This window comes from Eptesicus fuscus, chromosome 13, assembly GCF_027574615.1.
Source record: "Eptesicus fuscus isolate TK198812 chromosome 13, DD_ASM_mEF_20220401, whole genome shotgun sequence".
In the NCBI taxonomy this organism is placed as follows: domain Eukaryota; kingdom Metazoa; phylum Chordata; class Mammalia; order Chiroptera; family Vespertilionidae; genus Eptesicus; species Eptesicus fuscus.
In genome coordinates, this window is record NC_072485.1 from 29,360,347 (window position 1) to 29,386,836 (window position 26,490).

Here is a 26,490-nt window from a genome sequence, read left to right on the forward strand (position 1 = left end):
ATAGGTGGCAGAGCCAGCTAAGCTGTACATAGAACAGCTCCAGAATCCACACTCTTAATTACTATTCTGAACTGTCCTCTCAAGTAGGGTAACCTATGTTTCTAGCACTACTGACTTGATTATGATGTGGTAATAGCATCTACCAGTCCTTTGATTTAAAAAAAATTTAGTAATCCAAAAGATTTATGATATAATCAAACAGAAAAGCACAGATACTATATATATATAGTTTGGTTAGTACATATATATAATAATTTGCTTATTACATATATAATAAATATATATATATAATTTGCTTATTACATATATGTATATATATATATACACATACATACATATATATATATATATATATATATATATATATATATATATATATATTACGTATATATATGTAATAAGCAAATTAGGCCAGGACGCCGTAACTGTCACAACGGGTCAGGAGTAGGCTGTGTGCACAGGTGAGGCCCAGAGTGGAGACGGAGACAGAGAAAGGGGGCCTGCCCAAGCCGCCGCACAGGCTTGGGCAGCCCCAGAGTGGACACAGGCAGGGGGGCCTACTCCAGCCGCAGTGCACCGGCAGTCCCGCCTCTGCGCGTGAGTTGCAGAGGAAACACCTTTTCTGACCGCTCATTGGCTAAGCTCCCAGTACACCACTCGCAGTGTTCTTGGTAACTTGGGTAATAAGAATCCAAGAAGGTGATGTAGGGTTTTTCCACCTCACTCCTGGAGAACAAAACAAAGGTCCACTGCTGGAGGGGCTAAAAAATGTCATATCCTGCCCTAGCCAGTTTGGCTCAGTGGATGGAGCCTCGGCCTGCAAACCACAGGGTTTGGGTTCGATTCTGATCAAGGGCATGTACCTAGGTTGTAGGCTCCTCCTTGGCCGGGGCCCAGGTCAGGGCTCATACAGAAGGCAACCAATCAAAGTGTCCCTCTCACATTGATGTTTCTCTCTGTCTTTCCCTCTCTCTTCCACGCTCTCTAAAAATCAATGAAAAAATATCCTTAGGTGAGGATAAAAAAAGAAAGAAAGAAATGTCATATCCTATGAAAGAGACATCTTGAAAATGCCTAAAGAAAGTTGTCATTTTTTCGTGGTGAAGGGACTGGAGTCCGTGTTGATGAAAACACCTTGGTGGCTGCGGCGGCCAGCAGTGGCAACAGCAGCGGGGTGATGGGGGTGGCGCCTTCCCTTGATCAGCCGGTCACCTTCCACAGAGGAGCAGGCCTAAGCCATCAGTAGGACATCCCCTGAGGGCTCCCAGACTGTGAGAGGGGGCAGGCTGGGCTGAGGGACCCCCCCCCACACACACACACACACACACACAGTGCACGAATTTCATGCACCGGGCCTCTAGTTTGTATAAAAATGCATTAAAAATTGTTTCTGGTGGTTTAAGTAAACATTTGGTTACCTAATAAGATCTATGTTATCATTGGATCTTACCAGCAGATCGATGATTACAATAAACATTTTCATAAACTGAAAATGGCCTCATCTTGATTAATACATGACCCCTTAATACATGACCCCATCTTGATTCTCTGGGATAAAGATGGAATGAATGCAGTTGTCAGCAATAATTACTCATGAGATGGCAAAAATTATTTTGTACAAAAGCTTTAACTCAACTGTTTAGCTGACTGAACAATTATATAACAGTTTGTAGCATTTTATAGGAATCTCATTATTTCACATAGAACATTTTCAGGTTAAATAAAAATGAAAATACTTTTTTAAATAAGAAGGTGCCTTAAAAATAACAACTGATTTAACAAAGGTCAATCAATGACCCTGAATCAAATTAAAAATCTATATGATAATAAAAAAATAACTTGTTAATTTTCTTAGGTATGATCACGGTATTGTGATTATGAAGAAGATTTTAAATTACAATTTGTGTATACCATATCTTAGGCACACCAAAGAACTCTAATTTTTTAGTAAATAAAGACTAATTGGTATGTTAATCTTTAATGTTAATCTTTATATTTTTAGGCTTAATAAACATAAATAATAACAGTATAAAATTAAATTTTCCATAACATATCTGCAAGACTGAAGAAGATATATGGAAATATTTCTCATACCTGGACTAAAATAAACAATAAGCAACTAGAAAAAAAAATTCTAGTTGACATGGGGGACAGTAAATCAGTTCGATTAAATATGTAGATATGTAAAATTTTACCTGCTTTTTCTTTCAATTAGAATGGCCACATAAGATGCTGGCAAAGCGGCACCAAAGCCAGGACTCCATGAGTAGAATTTTCCAAGTATCCTCCTGAAATTCAAATTTGGAATGTTCATACGAAATTTCTGGTTTGTCATTTCAGTTATTACAAATAGAAGCTCCCCTTCTCAGTCTACACTCTATCAAAATGTCCACAGCACCTCTAACTCAACATGTCCAAAGACAAACTCATGATCTCTCTCTCCTTCCTCATGAACTTGTTCTCTCTCCTCTATTTTCCTAGGTTACTGGCAACAACAACCACCTATCCACGCACAAGTTTTATCAGTAGGATATGCCAGAAGCTAACTTGGAGACATCCTTGGCTTCTCCTTCTCCCTTACCCCATACATTAAAAATCATTTCATATGCAATTAATCTCTCAAATTCCTCTCCAACGTACTGCCCCTAGTCTTAGATAAGACCCTCACCATCTCCCATAGACGACAATAGCAAACTAACAGATATCTCTCCCTCTAATAATATAGCCAATCATATTCATTTAGCGATTCCTGGATCCAATATCACTCGCTATGCAAACCCTCTGTGTTCTCAACTTCCTTATCTATCAAATGAGAAAAAATATTACCAATCTCATATTGTTATGAGGACTACATGAAATATTTCCTAGCACTATACACAGCTCATAGAAAATACAAAGAAAATGTTAACTGTTATTACAATAATTACTATCACTTTTTACACATAATATTCAACAAATGTCTCTCCCTCTTTGCTTCTATCACCTTTGATAACTCTTTCTTACAGCACTTACTAAAAAGTGTTTCCTACTTTAGTTATATGTTTATATAATTTTTCACTTACTAGAATATGTCCCTTGAAAGTATGACACTGCATAGTGTCTCACACATAGAAAACCACTAGATGCTTAGATTTTTAAAGAGGAAAAAAAAATGGAGATGTTAGGAAGAGGTTTTTTTTCCTTTCAAAGACAATATGTTCCTGAGATATCCACAAATAAGGCTAAGAATCAAAGATGAAATGATCTTTTGAAATGAAGCTTAGCTTTAAAGAATTAGAAAACCTACTAAGCATATATAACATGGGTATTTCCAAAACGGACATCAGAAACCTTCTGCCTGAGAAAGCTGTTAGTAGTCTCCCATCCAATATAAAATCCACAGGGAACTTAAGAAGTTACTGAATGTAAAAACTAAAGGAAAATAACTCAATGATTCAATTACTGCAGAAATACAGATGTTACCTTATTATAAGTAGTTTATGTTTCAATAACTTAACCAAACAGGTTCATGGAACCTAAAGAAATATGCTGCAATAGCAATTTATTATTACTGTAATTTTTTTAAAACCTAGTTATCTTATAACTTTATTTTTAGAGTTTTAACAAATGTTAGAAACTTTCCGGAGACCACCTGATAAAGAGTTTCTTACACAGATTTCCAGGTCAATTTAAAGACATGTATAAACCTTATTGATTATTTTATGCATAATCTGCACATCTATAAATACTAATGTTCTAAGGGAAATATCTCTAAGACACATTTGGAAATATTTTTAATTGCAGCTAAACTATACCTGCAGAACTTTGAACGACATTAAATTGGATCACACTAATATGAGGGCAATATAAAGTTAGTATTTTAAACTTGACAGATTAAAAACACAATAATTTGGGTTTTCAATATTCAGTAGGCGGGAAGATAAAAAGTAAATATTTAATAAATAGGTTAGGCATATCACAGAACTAAAAACTGAATTCCAACTACATCTACATTGTTTGAAGCATGTCTCCAAGTAATGTGCATAAGATTGAATCAGGACCAAAAGTTTCATCAGGAGGATATGCCAGAAGTTAACTTACTGTTTTATATTTAAACACGGACAGTTTATAGTCCTTTTGAAGTTGTTCACTGCATGTGGACTTAACCTATTTCATGGACCACTGCTTTGAATTCATCACTTATGAAACTGAAAAGTTAAGAAATCCTCATCAACAACTTGGTAAACACAGTAGCCCTCAGAAAATGTGTGATAAAGTAAAATACTTTTGCTATTTAATCACAGCAATAATCTGAAGTTTATGTTACATCTTTAGAGCAAGAGGCCCACAACTCCTGGTTTTACAAGCTTTCCTTGGGATAAATAAATGTCATTTCACAAAGAGAAAAAAAAAAAATACAAGCAGTGACCTGCACATTTATATAAACATCTGTTCGTTTCCGTTTCAACACAGGAATTTGTATTAACCTCCAGTAGTGATTATGAGTACCAACCTTAAAATGCAAAAGAAGGCCATATACAAGGCCCCATTAGCAGTCAGAAATGAAGCAGATTGCAGGATCTCAGGGAGTAGTCTGTGTAAATAATAGTCTAATTTTCGTTTCCGGAGAATTGCTGCAATCTGAAAAGAGAAAGTCTTTCTTTAATCCAACCAACTTTTCCACTTAAATTAGGTCTTAGATGGAAGCTACTGAATAACAGCATATATTTTTAAATTAAAGTAAAAACTGGTATTTTACTGGCTCCTCTATAAAAATATAATTTCTGGAACAGAAAACACTTTAATTTATTGAAGGAATAATGGGTAAAAAAATACACAAAGAAATTATGACATGGGCCATAAAATGAGTAACCATCAAATGTTGAGGTAAATACTTATAATGCCTTAAAAAAAAAAAACAGTTTTAGCCCTGGCCAGTGTTGCTCAGTGGTAGAAAGTCAGCCAGCCCACCTAAGGATCATGGTTTGATTCCTGGTCAAGGGCATGTACCTGGGTTGCAGGTCCATTCCCCAGGCGGTCAGAGTGTTTGTGGGAAGAACCAATCAATGTATCTCTCTCACATCAATGTTTCTATCTCCCCCCTCCCTCCCTTTCACTCTCAATGGAGCCTGTTGCTCAGTGGTTGAGTATCAACCAATGAACCAGGAAGTTAGGTTTCGATTTCAGTCAGGGTGCCCCAGTTGCGGGACAGTTCCCCGGGGGACTTGCAGGAAGCAGTTCATCGATGATGCTCTCTCATCATTGATATTTCTCCCTCTCCCTCTCCCTTCCTCCCTCTGAAATCAATAAAAATATATGTTTAAAGTAAAAAAAAAAAAAATAAGTGGAAAAATATCAAGTGAGGATTAATGAGAAAAAAAGTTTTAAACAAAAAATGAAATATAGCCCGGCCGGTGTGGCTCAGTGGTTGAGCATCAACCTATGAACCAAAAGGTCATGGTTCAATTCCCAGTCAGGGCACATGCCCAGGTTGTGGGCTCAATTCCCAGTAGGGGTATGCAGGAGGCAGCCAATCCATGATTCTCTCTCATCATTGGTGTTTCTATCTCTCTCTCTCCTTCTCTTCCTCTCTGAATTCAATTAAAAAAAATTTTTTTAAGAAAATTAATATATTTTAAGTGGAAAAAATAAGTGTAATTTAAATCGAAGTTGAATGCTAAAATAAAAATATGTTACAGGTTTTATCAGCCTGGATATTAGAGAAATTCAAGGACAGAAACCAGATAAATTCATTCAGTTATTCAAACATGATTATTGTGTGACAAAAAACATACTAGATATTAAAAAAAAAAAGTATGAAAAGCAAAATAAAATGAAAGATTTTTGTTCTACGGAAGGCATAAAAGAAAAAAATGACCTGAAAAATAAATACATATTAAGAATCTAGCATAATATATGTTGGTATATGCTACAAAACAGAAACAAGCACAAGTTCCTGTACAGAGGATTGCAGAAGTTTCACAGAAATTCTTTTTTAAAGAATAACTCTTATTTTTTATTTTTTTAATATTTTCTTGTTGAAAGTATTACATACATTTCCTTTTTTCCCCCATTGATCTCTTCTAGCCCATCCCCACCCCCTACAGCAGGCCTTCCCCACTGTCTGTGTCCATGGGTTATACATATATGCCTACAAGTTCTTTGGTTGATCTCTTCCCATCCATCCACTTTCTCCTGCCTTCCCTCTGAGATTCGACAGTCTGGTCCATGCTTCTATGTCTCTGGGTCTATTTTGTTTATCAACTTGTTTTGTTCATTACAATCCACACATGGGTGGGTTCATGTGATACATATCTTTCTCTGACTGGCTTATTTCACTTAGCATAATACTCTCCAGGTCCATCCATGCTGTTGCAAATGGTGAGAGTTCTTTCTTTTTTACAGCTGTGTAGTATTCCATTATGTAGATGTACCGCTGTTTTTTAATCCACTCATCTGTTGATGGGCAGTTGGGTTGTTTCCAAATCTTAGCTATTGTAAATTGTGCTGCTATGATCATAGGGGTGCATATATTCTTTTGGATTGGTGTTTCTGATTTCTTAGGATATATTCCTAGAAGTGGGATCGCTGGGTGAAATGAGAGTTCCATTTTTAATTTTTTGAGGAAACTCCATATTGTTTTCCACAGTGGCTGCACCAGTCTGCATTCCCACCAGCAGTGTACTAGGGTTCCCTTTCCTCCACATCCTCGCCAACACTTGTCATTTGTTGATGACAGCCATTCTGACGGTTGTGAGTTATACTTCATTGTCATTTTAATTTGCATCTCTCAGATAATAAGTGACTTAAGAGTATTTTTTCATATGGCTCGTGGCCTTCTGTATGTCCACTTTGGAGAAACGTCTATTTAGGTCCTTTGTCCATTTTTTAATTGGATTGTTTGTCTTCCATCTGTTAAGTTGTATGAGTTTACTATATATTTTGGAAATTAACCCCTTATTGGATGTTTCATTGGCAAATATGTTCACCCGTGCAGTGGGCTCTCTTTTCATTTTGTTGATGATTTGTTTTGCTGTGCAGAAGCTTTTTATTTTGATGTAGTCCCATTTGTTTATTTTCTCCTTCATTTCCTTTGCCCTAGGAAATGTATCAGTAGACATACTGCTATGAGAAATGTCTGAGATTTGAGATTTTGTTACCTATGGTTTCTTCTAAGATTTTTATGGTTTCACAACTTACATTTAGGTCTTTTGTCTATTTTCAGTTTATTCTTGCGTATGGTGTAAGTTGGTGATCTAGTTTCATATTTTGTGCATACCTGTCCAATTTTCCCACCACCATTTATTGTATGTCTTTACTCCCTTGCATGCTCTTGCCTCTTTTGTCAAATACTAATTGAGCATAATGGCTTGGTTCAAAATTTGGGGTTTCTGTTCTGTTCCATTGATCTATATGCCTGTTCTTGTTCCGGGACCAGGCTATTTTGAGTACAGTGGCTTTGTAGTATAACTTGATATCTGATATTGTGATTCCTCCAACTTTGTTCTTCTTTCTCAAGATTATTGCAGCTATTTGTGGTCTTTTTTGGTTCCAGATAAATTTTTGGAGTATTTGTTCTAAATCTGTGAAATCTGCCATTTGTATTTTAGTAGGGATTGCATGAATCTATAGCTTGTTTTGGGTAGTATGGACATTTTAATGATATTGATTCTACCAATCCATGAACATGGTATATTCTTCCACTTGTTTATATCCTCCTCTATATCTTTTTTCAAGGTCCTGTAGTTTTCAGAGTACAGGTCTTTTACCTCCTTGCTTAACTTTATTCCTAAGTATCTTAATATTTTTGTTGCAATGGTAAGTGGAATTTTTTTTTTTTAGTTTCTTTCTGAGAGTTCATTATCTATAATAATAAAAGCATAATATGCAAATCAACCGAATGACTGAACAGCAGAAAGACCATCCAGACGACCTTCCAGATGACAACGCTATGACACACATTGGTGCCAGGACAGCTAAGATGGGTTCAATGCAATTGTCAGGGGGCCCCGCCATCACCCCATGATTGCCCTAAAGAGGGAGGCTCAGGCCACACTCTGCAGGGCGATTGATGGGGGGGGGGGGGGGGGGGGCCTCCACAATCAATCGCCCTAAAGAGGAAGACCCAGACCACCCTCTGTGTGGCAATCGATCACAGAGCCCCAGCCGGGTGGGTGGGGTCTCCCTCTGTGGGGCAATCAATCTTGGGGCCCCACGATCAATCACCCCACAGAGGGAGGCCCAGGCCACTGGCCAGCAACGCTGTAGCAGGTGTGTGGGGCCGGCCAGTGATCACCCTGCAGAGGGAGGCACAGGCCAGCCAAGCAATCGCACCCCAGGCCTGTCACCCACAGAGGGAGGTGACCAGTGGTGGTGGAGGGGGAAGCAGCACTGCACAGATGGCAAGCAGTGGCGGCAGCAGGGGCGGGGCCAGCTGCCACAGCAGGGGAAGGAAAGCCCCGATAGACCCTGATCGCTGGCCAGGCCTAGGGACCCTACCTGAGGGGTCCGGATTGCAAGAGGGCACAGGCCAGGCTGAGGGGGACACCCCCCACCCCCCCCCCAAATAAAAATGCCATGGATTTCTGGGTGTTAATTTTGTATCCTGCTACATTGCCGAATTCATTCATTCAATCTAGTAGTTTTTTGATGGAGTCTTTAGGGTTTTCTATGTACAATATCATATCATCTGCGAATAATGACAGTTTTACTTCCTCCTTTCTAATTTGATTCTCTTTTATTTTTTCTTCTTGTCTGAGCGCTATGGCTACGACTTCCAGTACTATGTTAAACAAGAGTGGTGAAAGTGGGCATCCCTATCTTGTTCTTAGGAGAAATGGTTTTAGTTTTTACCCATTGAGTATGATGTTGGCTGTAGGTTTGTCTATATGGCTTTTATTATGTTGAAGTATGATCCCTCTAATCCCACTTTACTGAGAGTAAAAAGGGTGTTGGATTTTGTTGAATGCTTTTTCTGCATCAATTGATATCATCATGTGATTTTTGTCTTGTAATCTGTTTATGTGATCACATTTAATAGTATTGATTTGCGAATATTGTATCAGCCTTGCATCCCCAGAATAAATCCCACTTGGTCATGGTGTATGATCTTTTTAATGTATTGCTGGGTCCAATTTGCTAATATTTTGTTGAGGACTTTAGCATTTATGTTCATCAGGGATACTGTCCTCATAGAAATATTTTATAAAGATTATCAATCTTTGAGTCTTCATTGACTTATCTTTTAAATTGAGATTGAAAACATATTTGTGTTTAGACATTTTTGTATGTGAACTTTGAATTTAAAAGAAAGGTTTCTAAATTAAAACAAAACAATTTAATGTTATAGGAAGTAAAAATCTTATCAATCATAATATATGATAAGAAATGGGTAGAGAAATTGAAGAAGGATTAAATGTTAGCAATGTAATACAAACAACCTTGAAAGTTTAGCAAAGAGTGACTGTAGGCAGTAGTGCACTGAGAAGGAAATACAAGCTAAATTGGAAGAAGAGTGGAATTCTCACTATACTGAAGACTAAAAATTAGGCCATCAATTATTTGACAGTCACAAAATCACTTACTATTTTTTGATATGGAGGACCCTGACCACCTACCTAAACCACAAGATAAATTTAAACACAAAAGTAACCATGAGAAAAAAAGGGGAGGGAGGAACATTATAAACATGCTTAGCTTACCTACCCAGACCTCACAATTTTGTCTACAACAACCTTGATTTACCTTTAAAGGGGTGAAGACAAACTTGTTAAGACAGTTTGTCTAACATTTGTAACTAAAATTTTCTGACTACCTTAACTTCAAATACAGATTTTATTAGAATAGAGGTTCAATTTCAGAGAATCTGTTAAGGTATTTGTAAGGTCTGAAATGTTTTATTAATGCCATTAGCTTCAAGATTAAGTAAAGCCCAAAGTCTAAAGGGAAGAAATCAAATTCTTGCCCGGGGTATTGGATTTAAGAAATCATCAAATAACCTCTCTTTCTGACTGGCCTAGTACATATTCACTTCATATATATTCATATACTCATTATGTCACTTCATTGGGAAAGCCTTCCCAAACCCACCTTGTGTCCTCTTGTAACACTCTCGTATAAAACCCTGTACTTTTTAATAGCACTTATCACAGGTGAATTTGTGTGTGTGTGTGTGTGTGTGTGTGTGTGTGTGTGTGTGTATCTTTCCCTTAACTATAATGTCCACATATATCTCATCTCATTCCCATGCCCTGGTATTTCTGATACATTGTAGGCAATCTGTAATATTTAAAAAAAAAAAAATGAGGGTAGAAAAGAGGGAGTGAGAGGAAATGAAGATTCAAAGTAAATAGTTGCTGTAACACTCCATGCGCTCCAAATGGAACAGTAAGCACAGTCTGAAACTCAGTCTGATCCTGATTAATTTAATGTATTCTGGGCTTGCGAGTTTCTGAGATACAGGTCTACTTTCTTCAAGGTTTAGAAATCAAGAATGATCCAAACAAGCCTCCCTCTGTCACTGCCAACAGATACAGAATCCTTCAAAACAACTCCCAAACTGGACTAATCACAATCCAAACTCTAGAGATCTAGTTAGAATCAAGAAACAAAAGCAACCTGACACATGTAATGAGTAAAAAGACTATACAAAATAAATGTTAATAAGCTGAAAACACTGTAAATTCAGCCTTCTTAGAAAGGAACCTGCTCTAATCTGATGACACTTGACCTAGCATTCTTCCTTCTTTTCATAATTTCATGCATAAATTCATTTTACTGAATATTTTTCAATACTGTTGAAAACAAAATTACTTAAAATCTGTATTCATTCACTTGAATTATTGATTCTACTCAAGTGTAATTATGAGATCCTCATGTGATTTGTATTATCAATTCACAATACTAATTTGAATAACAAATAAAGAAGGTCCATTAACAAATACTTATTAACTACTAGTGGCCCGGTGCACAAAATTCGTACACATTAAAAGGGAATTAATTAGAGGAAATATTTTAATACTAGAGGCCTGTTGCACGAAGATTCGTGCAAGAATAGGCCTTCCTTCCCCTGGCTTCGTTCCCGGCCACCCGGGAGCCTGCAAGTCTTTGCTCCCAGTTTGAGTGCTGCTCCTGTAGCTCCCTCCGCCCCCCACCCTCCTCCTCATAGCAGGCATCCTGCCCCACCCAGCCGCTCTGTGCCTGTGTATGCAAATTAACCCGCCATCTTTGTTGAGTTAATTTGCATAGTCACTCCTGATTGGCTGATGGGCGTAGCGGAGGTACAGTCAATTTGCATATTTCTCTTTTATTAGTGTAGATTGCTATTTGCCCTTTCTCTACAATAGAAGTGTCAGAGATGAAAGAAAATTAGTAAAATGTATATGAAAATCTCCCTCCTGTCAGAGTCTGGGGCATGTCCCCGCCCACCATCCACACATGCTTCGAAAACACAGGACACCTAGACCCGGCCAGCCCCACCCCCATTGGGTGAGACCCAGACCCGGCCAGCCCCACCCCATCAAGCCCCTCCGGGAGGAAGACACAGCCTCAGGTCCCCCAGCCCGATGCTGAGTGGGGGGCACAGCCTCAGGTCCCCTGGCCCAGCGCTGGGTGGGGGGCACGACCTGAGGTCCCCGTCAAGCCCTGCTGGGAGGAGGGCGCAGCCTGAGGTCCCCCATCCTAGTGCTGGGACGGGGGGCACGGCCTGAGTTCTCCAGGCCTGGCGCCGGGGCAGGGGGTGCGGCCTGAGGTCCCCCATCAAGCCCAGCTGGGTGGGGGGCACAGCCTGAGGTCCCCTGGCCCAATGCTGGGGCATGGGGTGTGGCCTGAGGTCTCCCGGCCCGGCACCGGGGCAAGGGGTGCAGCCTGAGGTCCCTGCCAAGCCCCGCCGGGAGGAGGGCGTGGCCTGAGGTCCCCCATCTAGCCCTGCTGGGCTGGGGGCACAGCCTGAGGTCCCTCACCCCAGCCAGGCGCCATGCACCCTCAGGTCCCTGCTGTTCAGCCGTGACATTATGGAATCCTAGCTAATCTGCATATTCCTCTATTATTAGTACAGATACTCCTAGTTTCCCAAGATAAAACAGATTCATCTCATATTAAGCATGAATAAAAAACGCAAAAAAAAAATATCTCAAATCACAACACTCTTTTAGAGGAGACCCATTAGTAGAAAGGAAGCTAGGGTTGGTGATTAATCAAAAGACAATTTAAAAGTCTTAGGATCAACAGAGATTCACACAAATCTTCAATACAATACCATGGTATGATAAAATATTTTAAGACTCTTAATTATCGAAGCATCAAATAATATTATGAATTACTATGTACCTAGTATAGTCCTTGGGGATGTAAACATATTTCACATTCACTATACTATACAAGTAATACAAGAAACTGTACCAACACATTTGAAAAGACTTTCCAAGACTTTTTCTTTAGCTCTTTGTTAAGCAGTCATTTGAATTGAACTCCCCTTTCCTAATTATCACTTAGCATAATGCCTGGTAGATATTCAATAAATATTTCATAAATAAATTATAAATCTATATCAAAGTTTTATCATATTTTTAACAGTAGTAAAGCTTATACAGATAGGTTTATGGAACATAAGTTGTGTTCCAGACTTTCAACCCAGGTCATCTTTCATAATCAATAAAAGCAATTACTTATATTGCTTATGCACAAATACGAGACAAGATTTTTTTTCTCTAATCATTCACTCCTTAGAAATGTTCGTGTGCTTTTTTGACAACTTGTTGTCCAATTTAAGATATTCTTCAGAAATCAAGAGCTCTGCCCTAAATAACAAAACAGATTACAAAAAAAACATAGTGTGATTATGTCTATTAGGGAAAATGGTCTGAAATGCAATCAAACAAGCAACAGCCAGATTGCCTAAAGCTCTCATTTTATTGAGGTAAAGATTTTCCCACTTTATTGAGATGGAAAGACACGGAGAGTTCTGACCAGAAGAATAACAAGAGATGATTTATATTTTTAAAGGATATGAGATAGGTATTTTACTCCCATTTTATGAGAATACTGACATTCCCATGTGTTAAGAACCTTGCTCAAGGTTACAATGTTAATAAGTGGCAGGACCTAGATTCAAGTCCATGTTCTTCCCACCTCTTAACAATACCTCCCAAGACTCCCTGCTCAAGACATCTCTGAAACACTCTCTTCTCAACTTCTTCGTATCTAACTGCTGCTTGCTCTCTTTCTTCCTCCTCCACTCCACACATGAGCATTCCTCGGGTTGTCTTCTCTTTCTAAATATCCAGTTGACCTAAGGACCTCTCTTCCTTGTTGACCTACCAGAGCTTCAACTTTCTTAGGATATCTAAACCTGAATCTCTAGCCCCACCTTCTCTCTAGAATAGCAGCTCTACGTTTCTCAATACCTCCTGGTCAATCTCTACTCATATATTGCACTAATAGATAAAACTCAACAGGCCCCCAAGCAATCAACATATTTCACTGAAAATATGTGCCTTTTCCCAAGGTACTACCTTCTACCATCCCAACAACAAGGCTTAAAATCTCCTAGCTTCATTTGATTCTTTCCCCTACTTTACCTCTGAGCCACTAAATCTAACAGGTATATATACCACTGCCACGTTAACTTTATGAAACAACTTCAAGCATCCTACCCCCTGTTGGCAACACTTATTGACTACCTACTACATCAAGTAAAGCCTAAATTTCATCTGCCATTCCTCAAAGCATACCATATTCTATTCTACCTGAACGTCCTTGCTCAAGCCACTCCACCACCATTTCTACCTTTCCAAATCCTACTTTTCCTTCAAGGTCCGGTATTAAACTGCCACCTCTCCCATTAAGTTTACCCTTACCTCTCAGTCAATGTGATCTTCTACCTATGATCTCTCAAACCATTTTATCTATAGCATACAGTATTTAACTCATGACTTTTTATTACAGGATAATACATGCTTAATCTTCCCACCTAGACTATAAACTCAACGAAAGAAGTATGTCTGGTGCATTTTCCTTTTCTTTTTTTTTTTTTTCTTTTTTTCTTTTTTTAATTAATTCTCATCCGAGGATATTTTTCCATTGATTTTTATAGAGAGTGACAGACAGAGAGAAATATCTATGTGAGAGAAACACATCGATTGGTTGCTTCCTGCATGAGTTCTGACCAGGGCCTGGTCTGGGGAGGAGCCTGCAACCAAGGTACATGACCTTGACCAGAACTGAACCCAGGACCCTTCGGTCTGCAGGCCGACGCTCTATCCACTGAGCCAAACCAGTGAGGGCTCCAGTGCATTTTCTTATTCTCCACCATACAACATAGCACATAGGTGCTATACACAGCACCCTAAAAATAACAGATTCATTAAATAACTGGTAAGTGAATAGGAAACAAATATTCCAATACTAATAGTATAGGTTCAGCTATTATTAAATCTAATCATCAAATCTCAGTCCTTCTCCATTAGTGTATTTTTTTTCATCAATATTTATCAGCAAATAATCAAAACTATGTTTTAAAGAGTGAAAATTCATGACAAATATAATTTTCTAAATAGTAAATAAGAGGTTTGGTTATCCAAAATAATCTGTATTACAATGAGTCAACTAGAGAGTTGGGTTCGAAGACAACCTGATGGAAAACCTGTTACGACAGAGAGTACCAGTGTGAACTTGGCTCCCTCATTCCTCCAGGTGGGTTTCTCTCTCTACCAAAATGAATTATTTTATTGGAGAGGATAACTGTCCCAGACAGAGGAGCACTCCTTTTGATTTGAAGAGAATTTTCTAATGAGCAGGCAAAAGGAAATAATGTTGGCATTGAAAAATACTTAAGAATTTGAAGGCTTTTTAATCTTTTTTAAACAACCAAATATCTGTTTTATTGGGGGGGGGGGGCGGGGGAAGGGTAAGAGATCAACCAAAGGACTTGTATGCATGCATATAAGCATAACCAATAGACACAGACAGAAGGGGGGTGAGGGCCTGTGCTAGGGGGGGCGACGGGGGGTGGAGAGTGGACGAGAGAGGTCAAGGGGAAAAAGGAGACATACATAATACTTTCAACAATAAACAATTTTGTAAAAATAAAGTAAGCTGGGGGAAAAAAGAATCAACTAACTCAGAAATATGAACAGTAATGAATCATAATTATTGAAATCCTATATTCCAATGTTAATTTTTTTTTCCTAATCTATGATAACTAAAGGGTCAAACAAAAGTAAGCCAGATTTGGCCAGGTGTATTCAGAGATAGTTGCTACACAAATAGGTTGAGAAAGTGTTTAGTGCAATAGTAAATCTTCAACTTCCAACTGTGAATGATGTACTAGAACTGTTCTTTGTACTCAAGAGATCAGCCAAAGAATAACAAACAAATAACATATAAAAACAAGTTCAGCCCTAGCCTATGTGGCTCAGTGGATAGAGTGCTAGCCTGCAGACTGAAGGGTCCCAGGTTCAGTTCTGGTCAAGAGCACCTACCTCAGTTGCAGGCTCAATTTCAGGCCCTGGCCCCGGCCCCAGTGCAGGTAGAGGCAACCAATCAATGTGTCTCTCTCACATGGATGTTTCCCTCTCTCTGTGTTTCTCCCCCTTGCTTCCACTCTCGCTAAAAAAAAAAATCAATGGAAAAATATCCTCCGATGAGGATTAACAACAACAACAACAGCAAACTAAATAAATAAATAAATAAATAAATGCACAAATCTTTAAAAAATTAAATAAATAAAAACAAGTTCAACAAACTCATGTCATATTAATGAACAGGAAAATTCATCATTTAATTGCTCATTTAAAAGAAAAAGACCAAATGACTGTTACACCTCCAAAGGATAACAAATCCTATCTAATAAAAGAGTAATATTCAAATTGACCATACCTCCGCTACACCCAAAAGCCACGCCCACCAGCCAATCAGGAGTGAGTATGCAAATTAACCCAACCAAGATGGCTGTGGCCATGGAGTGAGCAGGAGGCTTGTGTTTCCCTGGCAATGGAGGAAGCCAAGCTTCCTGCACACCCTGGCAGGCCCAGGCCACCACTCAAGGCTACCAAGTTTCAATTATAGAAGATGAATAAATCCCAACAAAAATGGCTGTGGCCACAGAGAGAGCAGGAGGCTTGGGTTTGCCCAGAAATGGAGGAAGCCAAGCTTCCTGCACACCCTGGCTGGCCCAGGCCTTTGATCAAGGCTACAAAGTTTCAATTATAGAAGATAAATAAATCCCAGATAAATCCCTCCGCTTGGGTCGCTGGGGGTCGTGGCCAGCCTGCAAACCACCACAGGCCCCTCGCCCAGGCCGTCCCACACCCCAAGGGAACCCCCACCCTGATCCAGGACACCCTTCAGGGCAAACCAGCTGGTCCCCACCTGAACACCAGGCCTCTATCCTATCTAATAAAAGAGTAACATGCAAATTGACCATCACTCCAACATACAAGATGGCTGCCCCCATGTGGTCAAAGATGGCTGCCCCCATTTGAACACAAGATGGCCATCACAATATGGCCAGCAGGGGAGGGCAGTTGGGAGGGACCAGGCCTGCAAGGGAGGGCAGTTGTGGGCGATCAGGCCAGCAGGGGAGGGCAGTTGGGAGGGACCAGGCCTGCAAGGGAGGGCAGTTGGGAGTGATCAAGCCTGCAGGGGAGGGCAGTTAGGGGTGACCAGGCCAGCAGAGGAGGGAAGTTGGGGGCAACCGGGCCTGCAGAGAAGGGCAGTTGGGGGGGACCCAGGCCTGCAGGGGAGAGCAGTTGGGGAGGGGGGGGAACCAGGTCTGCAGGGGAGGAGAGTTAGGGGCAATCAGGCTGGCAGGGGAGCAGTTAGGCATCAATCAGACTGGCAGGGGAGTGGTTAGGGGGTGATCAGGCTGGCAGGCAGAAGTGGTTAGGGACAATCAGGAAGGCAGGCAGGCAAGCAGTTGGGAGCCAGCAGTCCTGGATTGTGAGAGGGATATCCGACTGCCCATTTAGGCCCGATCCTACTGGGATCGGGCCTAAACGGGCAGTCAGACATCCCTCGAGGAGTCCCAGATTGGAGAGGTTGCAGGCTGGGCTGAGGGCCACCACCTCCCCACCCGCATACATGAATTTCGTGCACCAGGCCTCTAGTAGTATAATAATCATCATTTACTCATTGAATAGAAAGATAAGAGTCCCTCAATTCCACCCCCTAAAGTAGGCTTAAAGCAAAATAATCACAAGGGGAATAGTCCACATTATTTAAAAATTCCATGATTTCCAACGGTCAAATAATCCAGACAGATATTCTCAGCAGTTGATATTCCTTAATTCCCCTCCCCCCCACTCTCTCTCTCTCCCTCCCCACCCTGCAATATGGCCTAGAAAAGTCCTGCTTATTACCAAAATCTAAAAAGTCTCATTGCTGATCTCATTTTCTCTAAAAAACCTGCTAATCCACTGCCTTTAAAAACTCAGTCCATACTATGTGCCAGAAGCACTTTACATATTGTAACTCATTAAATCCTCACAAAGTTATCTAGAGTGAAAATTTATCTTCCCTCCAATACTACAGACACAGAAATTGAGGCTAAGAATGGTTAGATCATTTGTCTGAGGTTACCCAGCTAGTAAATAGTAAACTAGAATTCTAACAGGCAATTTGATCCCAGAATCCAGGATCCTGCCACCTAAGCCATATTAAAGTACAGAAATCTGAACAGTCTCTTGTAAGTGTAGTTAAGTTTTATAGAATTGCCATTTTTCCCATAAAATAAAAGTGTGAGAACATTAAAAAACAAACAAAACAAAAAAACCCCACCATATTCACATATTCAATATCACTGAATTGATTTCTTCAGTGAATGGTTTTTAAGTCTTTAGAAACTAAAGACTGTCCATAAATTGTTTTTTAATCCTAAAAATTCCAGCTCTTACTTAAATTTTAATTCAGTCTGGAGATGATTAATTGAGCCTCTATAACATAACAAAATTGTTAGATTAAAAGGTTCAAAGGAAGTAAATATTAAGTAAACATTTTCATATTCTGAAGAAGGGTTTAAACAAACATCTAAAGGTCAATTTTAAAAGCAGGTTTTTAATTCATTCCTTCCCAAAAGGAGTCAGCTAAAGGTAAATGTCAATACCCTTATCTGGTGGTCCTGAGTTAAGTCACCTAGGAATAGCAAAAGTAAGAAAGGTCTTAACCTTTTGCACTCGGATGTCGAGTGTGACTCGACATGGTTAGCATCGGTAGCAGCTCTTTTTATACTCTTTGAATGTATCAATAATTTGAAATATAAAAAAATCCAAATAAATAAGTTTGTATGAAAAGAAACTCCAGTTTTTTATTCTACTGCTGCACTTTGTAAAATCAGGGGTATTTAAAAAATTAAATCCCAAGTAGAATAAAGGAATCGAGAAAAAAGCAAGTGAGTGCAAAGGGTTAAAACAACCTGAGATGAGTGAACAAGTTTTCCTTCTTAGAGAAGGCACCTAAGAACTTGAACAGCATAGAATCCCCCTAAATGGGCAATTGTGTATTCTAAATTTGCCACAAATTACGGAGGTTACTATGCTTTCATTAATTTTAGTAATAGGCTACAGTTTAAACACTTTAACCACTGTTTCATATGTGAGTATGTGGCAATAACTAACATTCAACAAAACATAAATTCCTGAAATACATTTTTGGTACATGCATAAAATGTTAGCATATTTTACAACATATGTATGATTCTTTTTAAAAAACTACATGAAATGGATTAATGATGAAGATGGATGTTTTTTACAAATTGTGAAAACACAGATTCACTATTAAAAAGATTTAGTGATCTACATTTCAACATGGTTTAAGCATTATAAGGCAAATACTAAGAACAGCTGTGGATACCAAAATGAAAAAGAAGCATGAGAATAGGTGCATTGAACAAAAGAAGAAATATAAAAGGAACAAAAGCAATCAGTTTAGTGCAAAATATAAGGTTAATATCTACACTAATAAAAGAGAAAGATGCAAATTGGCCGTCACTTCACGACGCCCACCAGCCAATCAGGAGTGAGTATGCAAATTAACCTGACAAAGATGGGGGGCTAATTTGCATATGCAGGCACCAAGCGGCCGGGAGCGGGGCAGCCACTTGTGCGCGCACCAGCACCAAGTGGCCTGGGTCCCGGGGATGGGCGTCCTCGGGACCCAGGCTGCTCTGAGCCTGTAGGCCCACACATAGGCCCGGAGCAGCCGGGGTCCCGGAATGACCCCCGGCCATTCCGGGCCTACACACGCAATAGCCAAGCAGCCGGGGACAAGGCAGGAACACAATGGATGTTCCCACTCTGCAGCAGCTTGCGTGCACACCGGCGTCAAGCACCTGCGTCCCGGGGACAGGCATCCTTGGGAGCCAGGCCACTCTGAGCCTGTAGGCCAGCGCGTAGGCCTGCAGCGGCCGGGGTCCCCAAACGCCCCCGGCCACTCCAGGCCTACGCTCGCAGGCGCCGAGCAGCTGGGGGCGGGGCGAGAACATCCCCGGGACCCAGGCGCTCCAAACCGGTGCGCAAGCAAGTGGCCAGGGGCGGGACAGGAACGTCCTCTGCAGTGAGCGAGCAGACAGCAGGGCCCTGCTTGCCCCTGGCCCCAGCAGCAAAGGGCAAGCAGGCCCCCACAGAGAGCAGACACCAGGGCCTGCGGTGGGGTCAAGCAGGCAGGTCCGCAGAGAGCAGAGAACCACAGGGAGCAGGCCTAAGCTGTCAGCAGGACATCCCCTGAGGGCTCCCAGATTGGAGAGGGTGCAGGTCACGCTGAGGGACCCCCCCATGCACAAATTTCATGCACCAGGCCCCTAGTTTATAATAAAAAGCAAATATACAAGACCCATTTTATAAGCTCCAGAAAACACACAATTAAAAGTTTCCCCCTAAATCAGTTGGCCTTCAAAACTTCTACCAATGTTGGCAACAGCATCAATGACTTGAAATCCTAGAACAGTGATGGCGAACCTATGACACGCGTGTCAGCACTGACACGCGTAGCCATTTCTGATGACATGCGGCCGCATGCAGAGGATGAAACATTTGCTGCTCCTGAGGATGAAACATTTGCGAAATAATGTTTTTCCTCAAAGTGACACACTACCCAAGTTATGCTCAGTTTTTTGGCGAAGTTTGACACACCAAGCTCAAAAGGTTGCCCATCACTGTCCTAGAAGCATAAACCAGTCAGCACACTACCCCTAATATTGTCAGTCTCTAAGTCCTGTTCATTCTTTCTGTGAAATACCTCTTGTCAAATGCCTCTAAGACTGTCCTTCCATTCTCTCTGGCACTACTTTAGAACTGCGGAATGTCTCTTTACTCCTGAGCTATTCCTGAGTTCATTCATTCAGTGCTGTACTCATTCAGACACTTATTAAGCATTCATTGAGGTACTGTGCTAGCACTGAATACAAACCACCATTCTAACAGGAGATAGAGACATTGATTATAATGAATGCACTATTTTAATAATTCCAACACTTTATTAGGGCCCTACTATGTGATAGCTGCTATTCCTACACACTGTTACCCCATTTATGCCCTCACAATAGCCCTAAAACATGGTTATAATAATCTTCTGCAAAATAATGGCCTAATTATTCAAGTCCTATTATGAACTAGAAAATATGTGATACAGCCCTAGCTGGTTTGGCTCAGTGAATAGAGTGTCGGCCTGAGGACTGAAGAATACCGGGTTCGATTTAGGTCAAGGGCATGTATCGGCCCTGGTGCGGAAGGCAATCAATTGATGTGTCTCTCTAACATCAATGTTTCTCTTTCTCTGCCTCTCCCCCTACCTCCACTCTCTCTAAAAACCAAAGGGAAAATATCCTCTGGTAAGGATTAACTATACACACACACACACACACATATGATATGTCTTCAATTCTTACAGAGAAAGTCAAAGTAACATGCAAAAAGTCAAACAGCTAATAACTGATGGAGCAGAGATTCAAATTCACATCTCTAATCCCTTTTAAAAGGCCACTTCTTCCCCTACCAACTTGTATTGTGGCACCTGATATTACACATGTAATCAACAACTACCCAACACTGATAAAGAGCAAAGTGTTGCTATATATGCTCTAAGTAGCCCCAGCCACACATACAAATATATCTAAAATAAAACTGTCTTGAAATAATTTTTATGCTTAGTGCCTGCAATGGACTCTAATTTTTTTCTATTCTCTTCTATTTCACTTAAAATAAAATACTGGTCAATTCCCAATAATTTTATTTCACAACCACTTCTGAGTAGCAACCCAAAGTTTGAAATACACAGCTGTAAGGGATACAGGCCAAATTAGATGGAGAATTTACCCTCAAGAATATTCAATTAAGTTGAAGACATAACAGTAAAACACAAATCTTTCCTGACACCCCTGCCCCCACCTCAACTGCTGGAATAGAAGAACAGAAATATCTGTTGCTTCCCCTGAACTTCCCTATCATGGAAGATACCAATAAATTGTCTAGGATGTAGATATGACAACTGTCAAAACACTCAGCAAACAATTGTCGAATGAATGAGTAGGGCAGCATAAAAGTATTACGGATTTTCAAAAGAGAAATTACATAGCATAAGCTCTCTCCCCACCTACACCATAACCCCACAAGGGCAGAGACAATCTTTTTGTACTATTGAACATACCAAGAGCTCAAAAATGTTTGTAGGTGTACTATTAAGGAAAACAAACACTCAACTACAGACTGACCACATTCATGTGGAAAAACAGATAGATAAACATGCATCTTTGCCAAAGAAAATCCAGGGATAAATTTCCAGCTCCAATAACAAGTTTATTATTATTGGCCTCCACTCTCAGTTCTTACTATTCAAAGTGTGGCTCTTAGTCTAGCAGCATCTATATTACCTGGGAATTTGTTAGGCATGCAAAATCCCAGGCCCCACCCAGACCTGCTAAATCAGAACCCCTATTTTAACATGCTTGCCGAGGAGATTCCTAACATATTCAGATTTGAAAAGTATCAGCCTATATGATAAAAATAAAACTGGCTTCTGAAATCTCAGAGAGAGTTACCATCTTCTCCTGTGTTATTAGCTCTGTAATAAATAATCAAACTGTTAAAGTACTACAAGTATGACACATTTCTAGGCATAGTAGGGTATAAATTCAAATCATTACTGAATGAGAGATAAGAAGTAACCACCCACTGAATATTGAATGAAAGTTTCAGGAAATACAAACAACATGACCTCTGCCTTCTTAGGACACAGACGCTATTGGGTGACAAAACAGAGACTGAACTTCAATAACCAAAGTAATAAATCTTTAATACCAAGGACCAGGTCATTAAAAAACAAAAACGATGCTGGTCAGAGCATTTAAGAACAAACTTCCTTACCAGTTCTCAGTGATACATACACATATTTTCAAATATTCTCTATTAAAAACTCCAAACTAAAGACTGCCCTGCATGTAAAGCTGAGTTAATTAGAGGACCTAGTTGACATAAACTAAGATCTAATCACCTTCACTGACTCTAAGACTGGAAACACCCTTTAAATCACCACGGGGGAAAAAAAATCTCAACCAGGTGTCTGCTTTGGGAGCTTACAAAAAACTTGCAAAACCCTCAAGCCACAATCCTGCCATTCCAAACTGAGACAAGATCTGTGGTCACATGAACTTGCTGTCAACTATGTCCTTTAAAAAAAAAAAAAAATGAGGATGGGGGGAACAGAGGGATTTTATATGAGGAAAGATTGCAGGCCATTTCTCGTCGCCTCGCTGACCTCTCCACCTCCAGGCAGGAGAGAGCAAAATATACGCAGGTCCCTGTAGTCACAATTTTAAGTGTTCTAAACTTAATCCCGGACTTGGGGCCCAAAAACAGGCATTTAGATGACAGCTCAACCTCTAATTCCCCTCCCCCTTCTCCCACCCGGAGTAGGATTTGGGACATCTGCCCCTTGGGACCTCCCCTATCCCAATACCCTCCCCCCCCCAAAAAAAAAAAAAAAAAAAAAACTAAAACACTCTGACCCCTCCAAATGAGAAACAGACACGGGGCGAGTTGCCCAAGCCTCTCGGGAGCCGGACTGCACCCCCGGCCCATCCTCCACACTACACTCGCCCCGGGGGAGGGGCTGAGGGGTCTCACCAAGTACAGAGGGATATAGATCCTCAGGGACTCCTCCAGGGCGCCCCCCGTGATCTGCAGGAAGGAAACCCCGCAGGAAGGGTGCCAAGTGTGGCCGATCTCGTAGCAGTTATGAGGGATGGACTTGCTGAGAGCCGCCATGACGAGGAGAAGCGCGGAGGGGACGCTAAGGGGTGAGCCGAAGTTGGGAGGGAGGTGGGAAGGAGGACGGGTGCGCGCGCCCAACCACCGCGGGCGCCGGGGGCGGGCCCCGGGGGGTGGGGGATGGAGGGGAAAGGTCACGCGAGCGGGGTTACTCCGGGCCGAAGTCCTCGGATGTTGAGCCCTCGGCGTATCGCAGCCCGAGGGGGCGGGGCGCGCACCGGGAGGCGGGGAGAGGCGGAGCGTGCGCGCTCCCGCCAGCGGGCCTCCAGCGCAGGCGCGCGCCCGCCTCTCCGAGTCCGGCCGGGCGCGCCGCGCGGAAGGTGTGCGCGCGCTGCTCTGGGACGCGCCTGCCTCCCTAGGCCCCGCCCTGGAAACGGAGCGCTGGGTTGGATGTGCCATGTTGGTGGCTTGGGTCACATTGTACTACAGTCCCTGTCCTCTCCAAGCACCGCCAACTAGAACTAAGGGCAGTGGAAGAAAGGGATTAAAAGTTTTTGTTGGGAGCTGGGTGAAGGAAGCTGGTTGCCAGGGGAGAGCCTGACAACTATACTGGGCAGCTCCCCTACTTTTTTTTTTTAAATATATTTTATTGATTTTTTTTTACAGAGAGGAAATGAGAGGGATAGAGAGTTAGAAACATGGATGAGAGAGAAACATCAATCAGCTGCCTCGTGCACATCCCCCACTGGGGATGTGCCCGCAACTAAGGTACATGCCCTTGACTGGAATCGAACCCGGGAGAGCTCCCCTTCTTTAGAGTGCCAGGTAATGACTAGCTAAGGCTGCCTTCTGGTTGCAACCGCACTGCTCCCAATTGCTGGGCTTTCTAAGCTCTCTGGGGCCTGAGAGGGCTTGAAAAATGTTTGCTCTGTCCATACACTTCCTGTGTGGGGAAAGGGCCATAGGTCATCCTGTACAATCCCTGGGACACTGAGCAGTCCTGTCTGTTGCACCCAGGACAAGTGCTCATGATCCAATTAGTACACACCTGACTAGAGAGCTTTGCCAACAACTGGCATGACAAGGGAGCTGTGTGTCCTACAAGTCATACAACCACTCTACATGTCAGTTTCCTCATCTACAATAACCTCCCAGTTTCCTTGGGATTCTACATTCTATAGTTTCTTAATGCAGGAGCTTCTTACCTTTAGATGAACCCTATTTTAATATAGTCTTCCTTCATTCGTTCTACAAATATTTACTGAGCACAGGTGAACAAGAGAGACAAGGTTTCCACCCACCCCTCCTTCTCCTCCTTCCAGTGCCACGGAGCCAGAGCTGCCACCACAGCCATAGGCTTACGGAGTTGCAATGAGCGATGAAGTCACTAAAGTTTTTAGTGATATTGTCAACTGATGGTCGTTGGTGTCAATTCAACACCAACAGGAATTCCCAGTTTGGTGTGCGGTGAAGAAGGAAACTTGATTGAGTGCAAACAGCTCACCTGTGATACAGCACAGCTGTGAAACAGCTCCATGGTGTTACAACTCAATTATGAAGCAGCACTCGCTGTGGAACAGCCCTGCTACAGGTGGCCCTGGGACCAGGCCCCTTTCCTGCTAGGCAGTTCCACTCTGCTCTGGTCTGCACTGCTCTGCCCTGTGCTGGTCTGCTGGGGCCAGGGAACACAGTCTTCAGTCTTCCACAAATAGGAAAAGGGCCAGAGAGGAGCTGACTTATGCAAACAGAAGTACTGGCACACCTAATCCCTGCTTGGTCTGTCTTCATGCAAATGAGGACTCCAAATCCTCCAAGTTTTACTGATTAGTCAGAATGGAGATTCTTTGAGTGATTGGTGAGGATGATTTACATAGAGCTGCACAGGCCCAGTTGGACAGGGAAAGCCTCAGTCCTGTTGGCTGACATACTACTCCAGGAACTTCCTTATAAAACTGGCTCAGATAACAGGAACACAGTGCAGGCAGGCAGTTAGTGCAGGAGGCAGGCGCCTTAGTGCAGGATTCTCCCTGAAGTGTGGTTTGCATAAGAGGCCCTATGTAAAAATGGCTGTCGGCTCTGTTGTGTGTGTGTGTGTGTGTGTGTGTGTGTGTGTGTGTGTGTTTTCAATTGAGCCCAAGCAAGTCCTTCTCAGTAGGTACCTTTTTTCTCAGGCTCCACAATATGAAAGTGAGAATATCTTCTACTACACAAGAGGAGATCAAAACAAGAAAAGACAGCAGTTCTCTTCTCTTTAAGCAGTGACAAAAGACAAATAATCACAGAGAAAGTAGAGCAGATCCTGGTGGACGACACTGTAGAGAACTCCTACACATCTGTTGTGAAGTTGCTGCCTCTGAATGACTGTCGATTTGCTTTGTAAGATGGGACACACAAAACTAAAGTCTAAGAAAGAGATCTAGTGAGCTGTTACTAAAGTGTTAACTAAAATTTTTATTGGTAGTTCATCTCATGGTAAAATTGCATAACATATAATGAACCTAAAGCAGTCACATTTTAGTGCAAAAAAGTAAAATTTAAAAGCTATCAAGATTACAGCATAAAATTTCCAAAAGCCTCCCAATATTTAAACCAAAAAAGGGGGGATAGTAGAAGAATATCATGTAAGGAAAAATATCCTGCAAATAAATTACACCTAGAAAATTTTTACTTTAGAAAATTAACTTTCATTTGTAATGCTAACAGCAAGACACCCAGGTAAAACATACATGGTGTCAAAACAAGCCAAAGGAAAATCATTTGGGCAAAAAAATGAAAAAGGATCGCAAGTCAAATTTATAGAAAATATTCCTTTATTAACTTTTGGTCGAGAATATGTTTGTATATTTTCAGAAAACAACTCCGAGACATGTGGATTCCTGCAACAGAGAGGAATTGACAGGAGTGCTCCAGCCATGAAGTCAGAAGAGAAACAGTCCAGAGATGGAAGACGCTGACGATGCCTTGCCATACTAGCAGTCAGCAGATATGCGTCACTGCAGATTGCCCAGGACCAAACCAGAGAGGATCGGACCTGCAATACCACCATTTGTCCACCATCCAGAACTGAAATATCATTGCTGTTATGAACACATTAACAACTGCTGGACATAGAAACCGGGACTCAAAAGAACTGTTGGCCCAGAAGGAAACTCACTACAGACTGATTCATTTGCCTCTCAGCATAACCATTATTGCTTGTCTCATTTTCAGTCCCTATAAGTGTATTCCTAGTATCACATGAGCTCACTCATCTAGGGGAAATGATGAACAACATAGACTGAAGAACAAGAACAGCAATGATCAGACTGTCAGACCT

At 41.3% G+C, this 26,490-nt stretch overlaps 1 protein-coding gene across 3 annotated transcripts in view; it reads right to left on the minus strand.

Annotated features, from left to right (window-relative positions):
• Positions 1-23,394, minus strand: part of TMEM135 (transmembrane protein 135) — a 238,274-nt gene extending 214,880 nt beyond the window's left edge. For all 3 annotated transcript variants that reach the window (XM_054724637.1, XM_054724636.1, XM_054724638.1), the window contains exons 1-3: positions 23,091-23,394; positions 4,493-4,620; positions 2,196-2,288 (exon numbers count right to left, since the gene is read on the minus strand). In XM_054724637.1, the coding sequence (XP_054580612.1) occupies positions 2,196-2,288; positions 4,493-4,620; positions 23,091-23,231 (362 nt within the window). In that variant the 5' untranslated portion in view covers positions 23,232-23,394. The remainder of the gene's footprint in view (positions 1-2,195; positions 2,289-4,492; positions 4,621-23,090) is intronic.
• Positions 23,395-26,490: the final 3,096 nt, after the last annotated feature.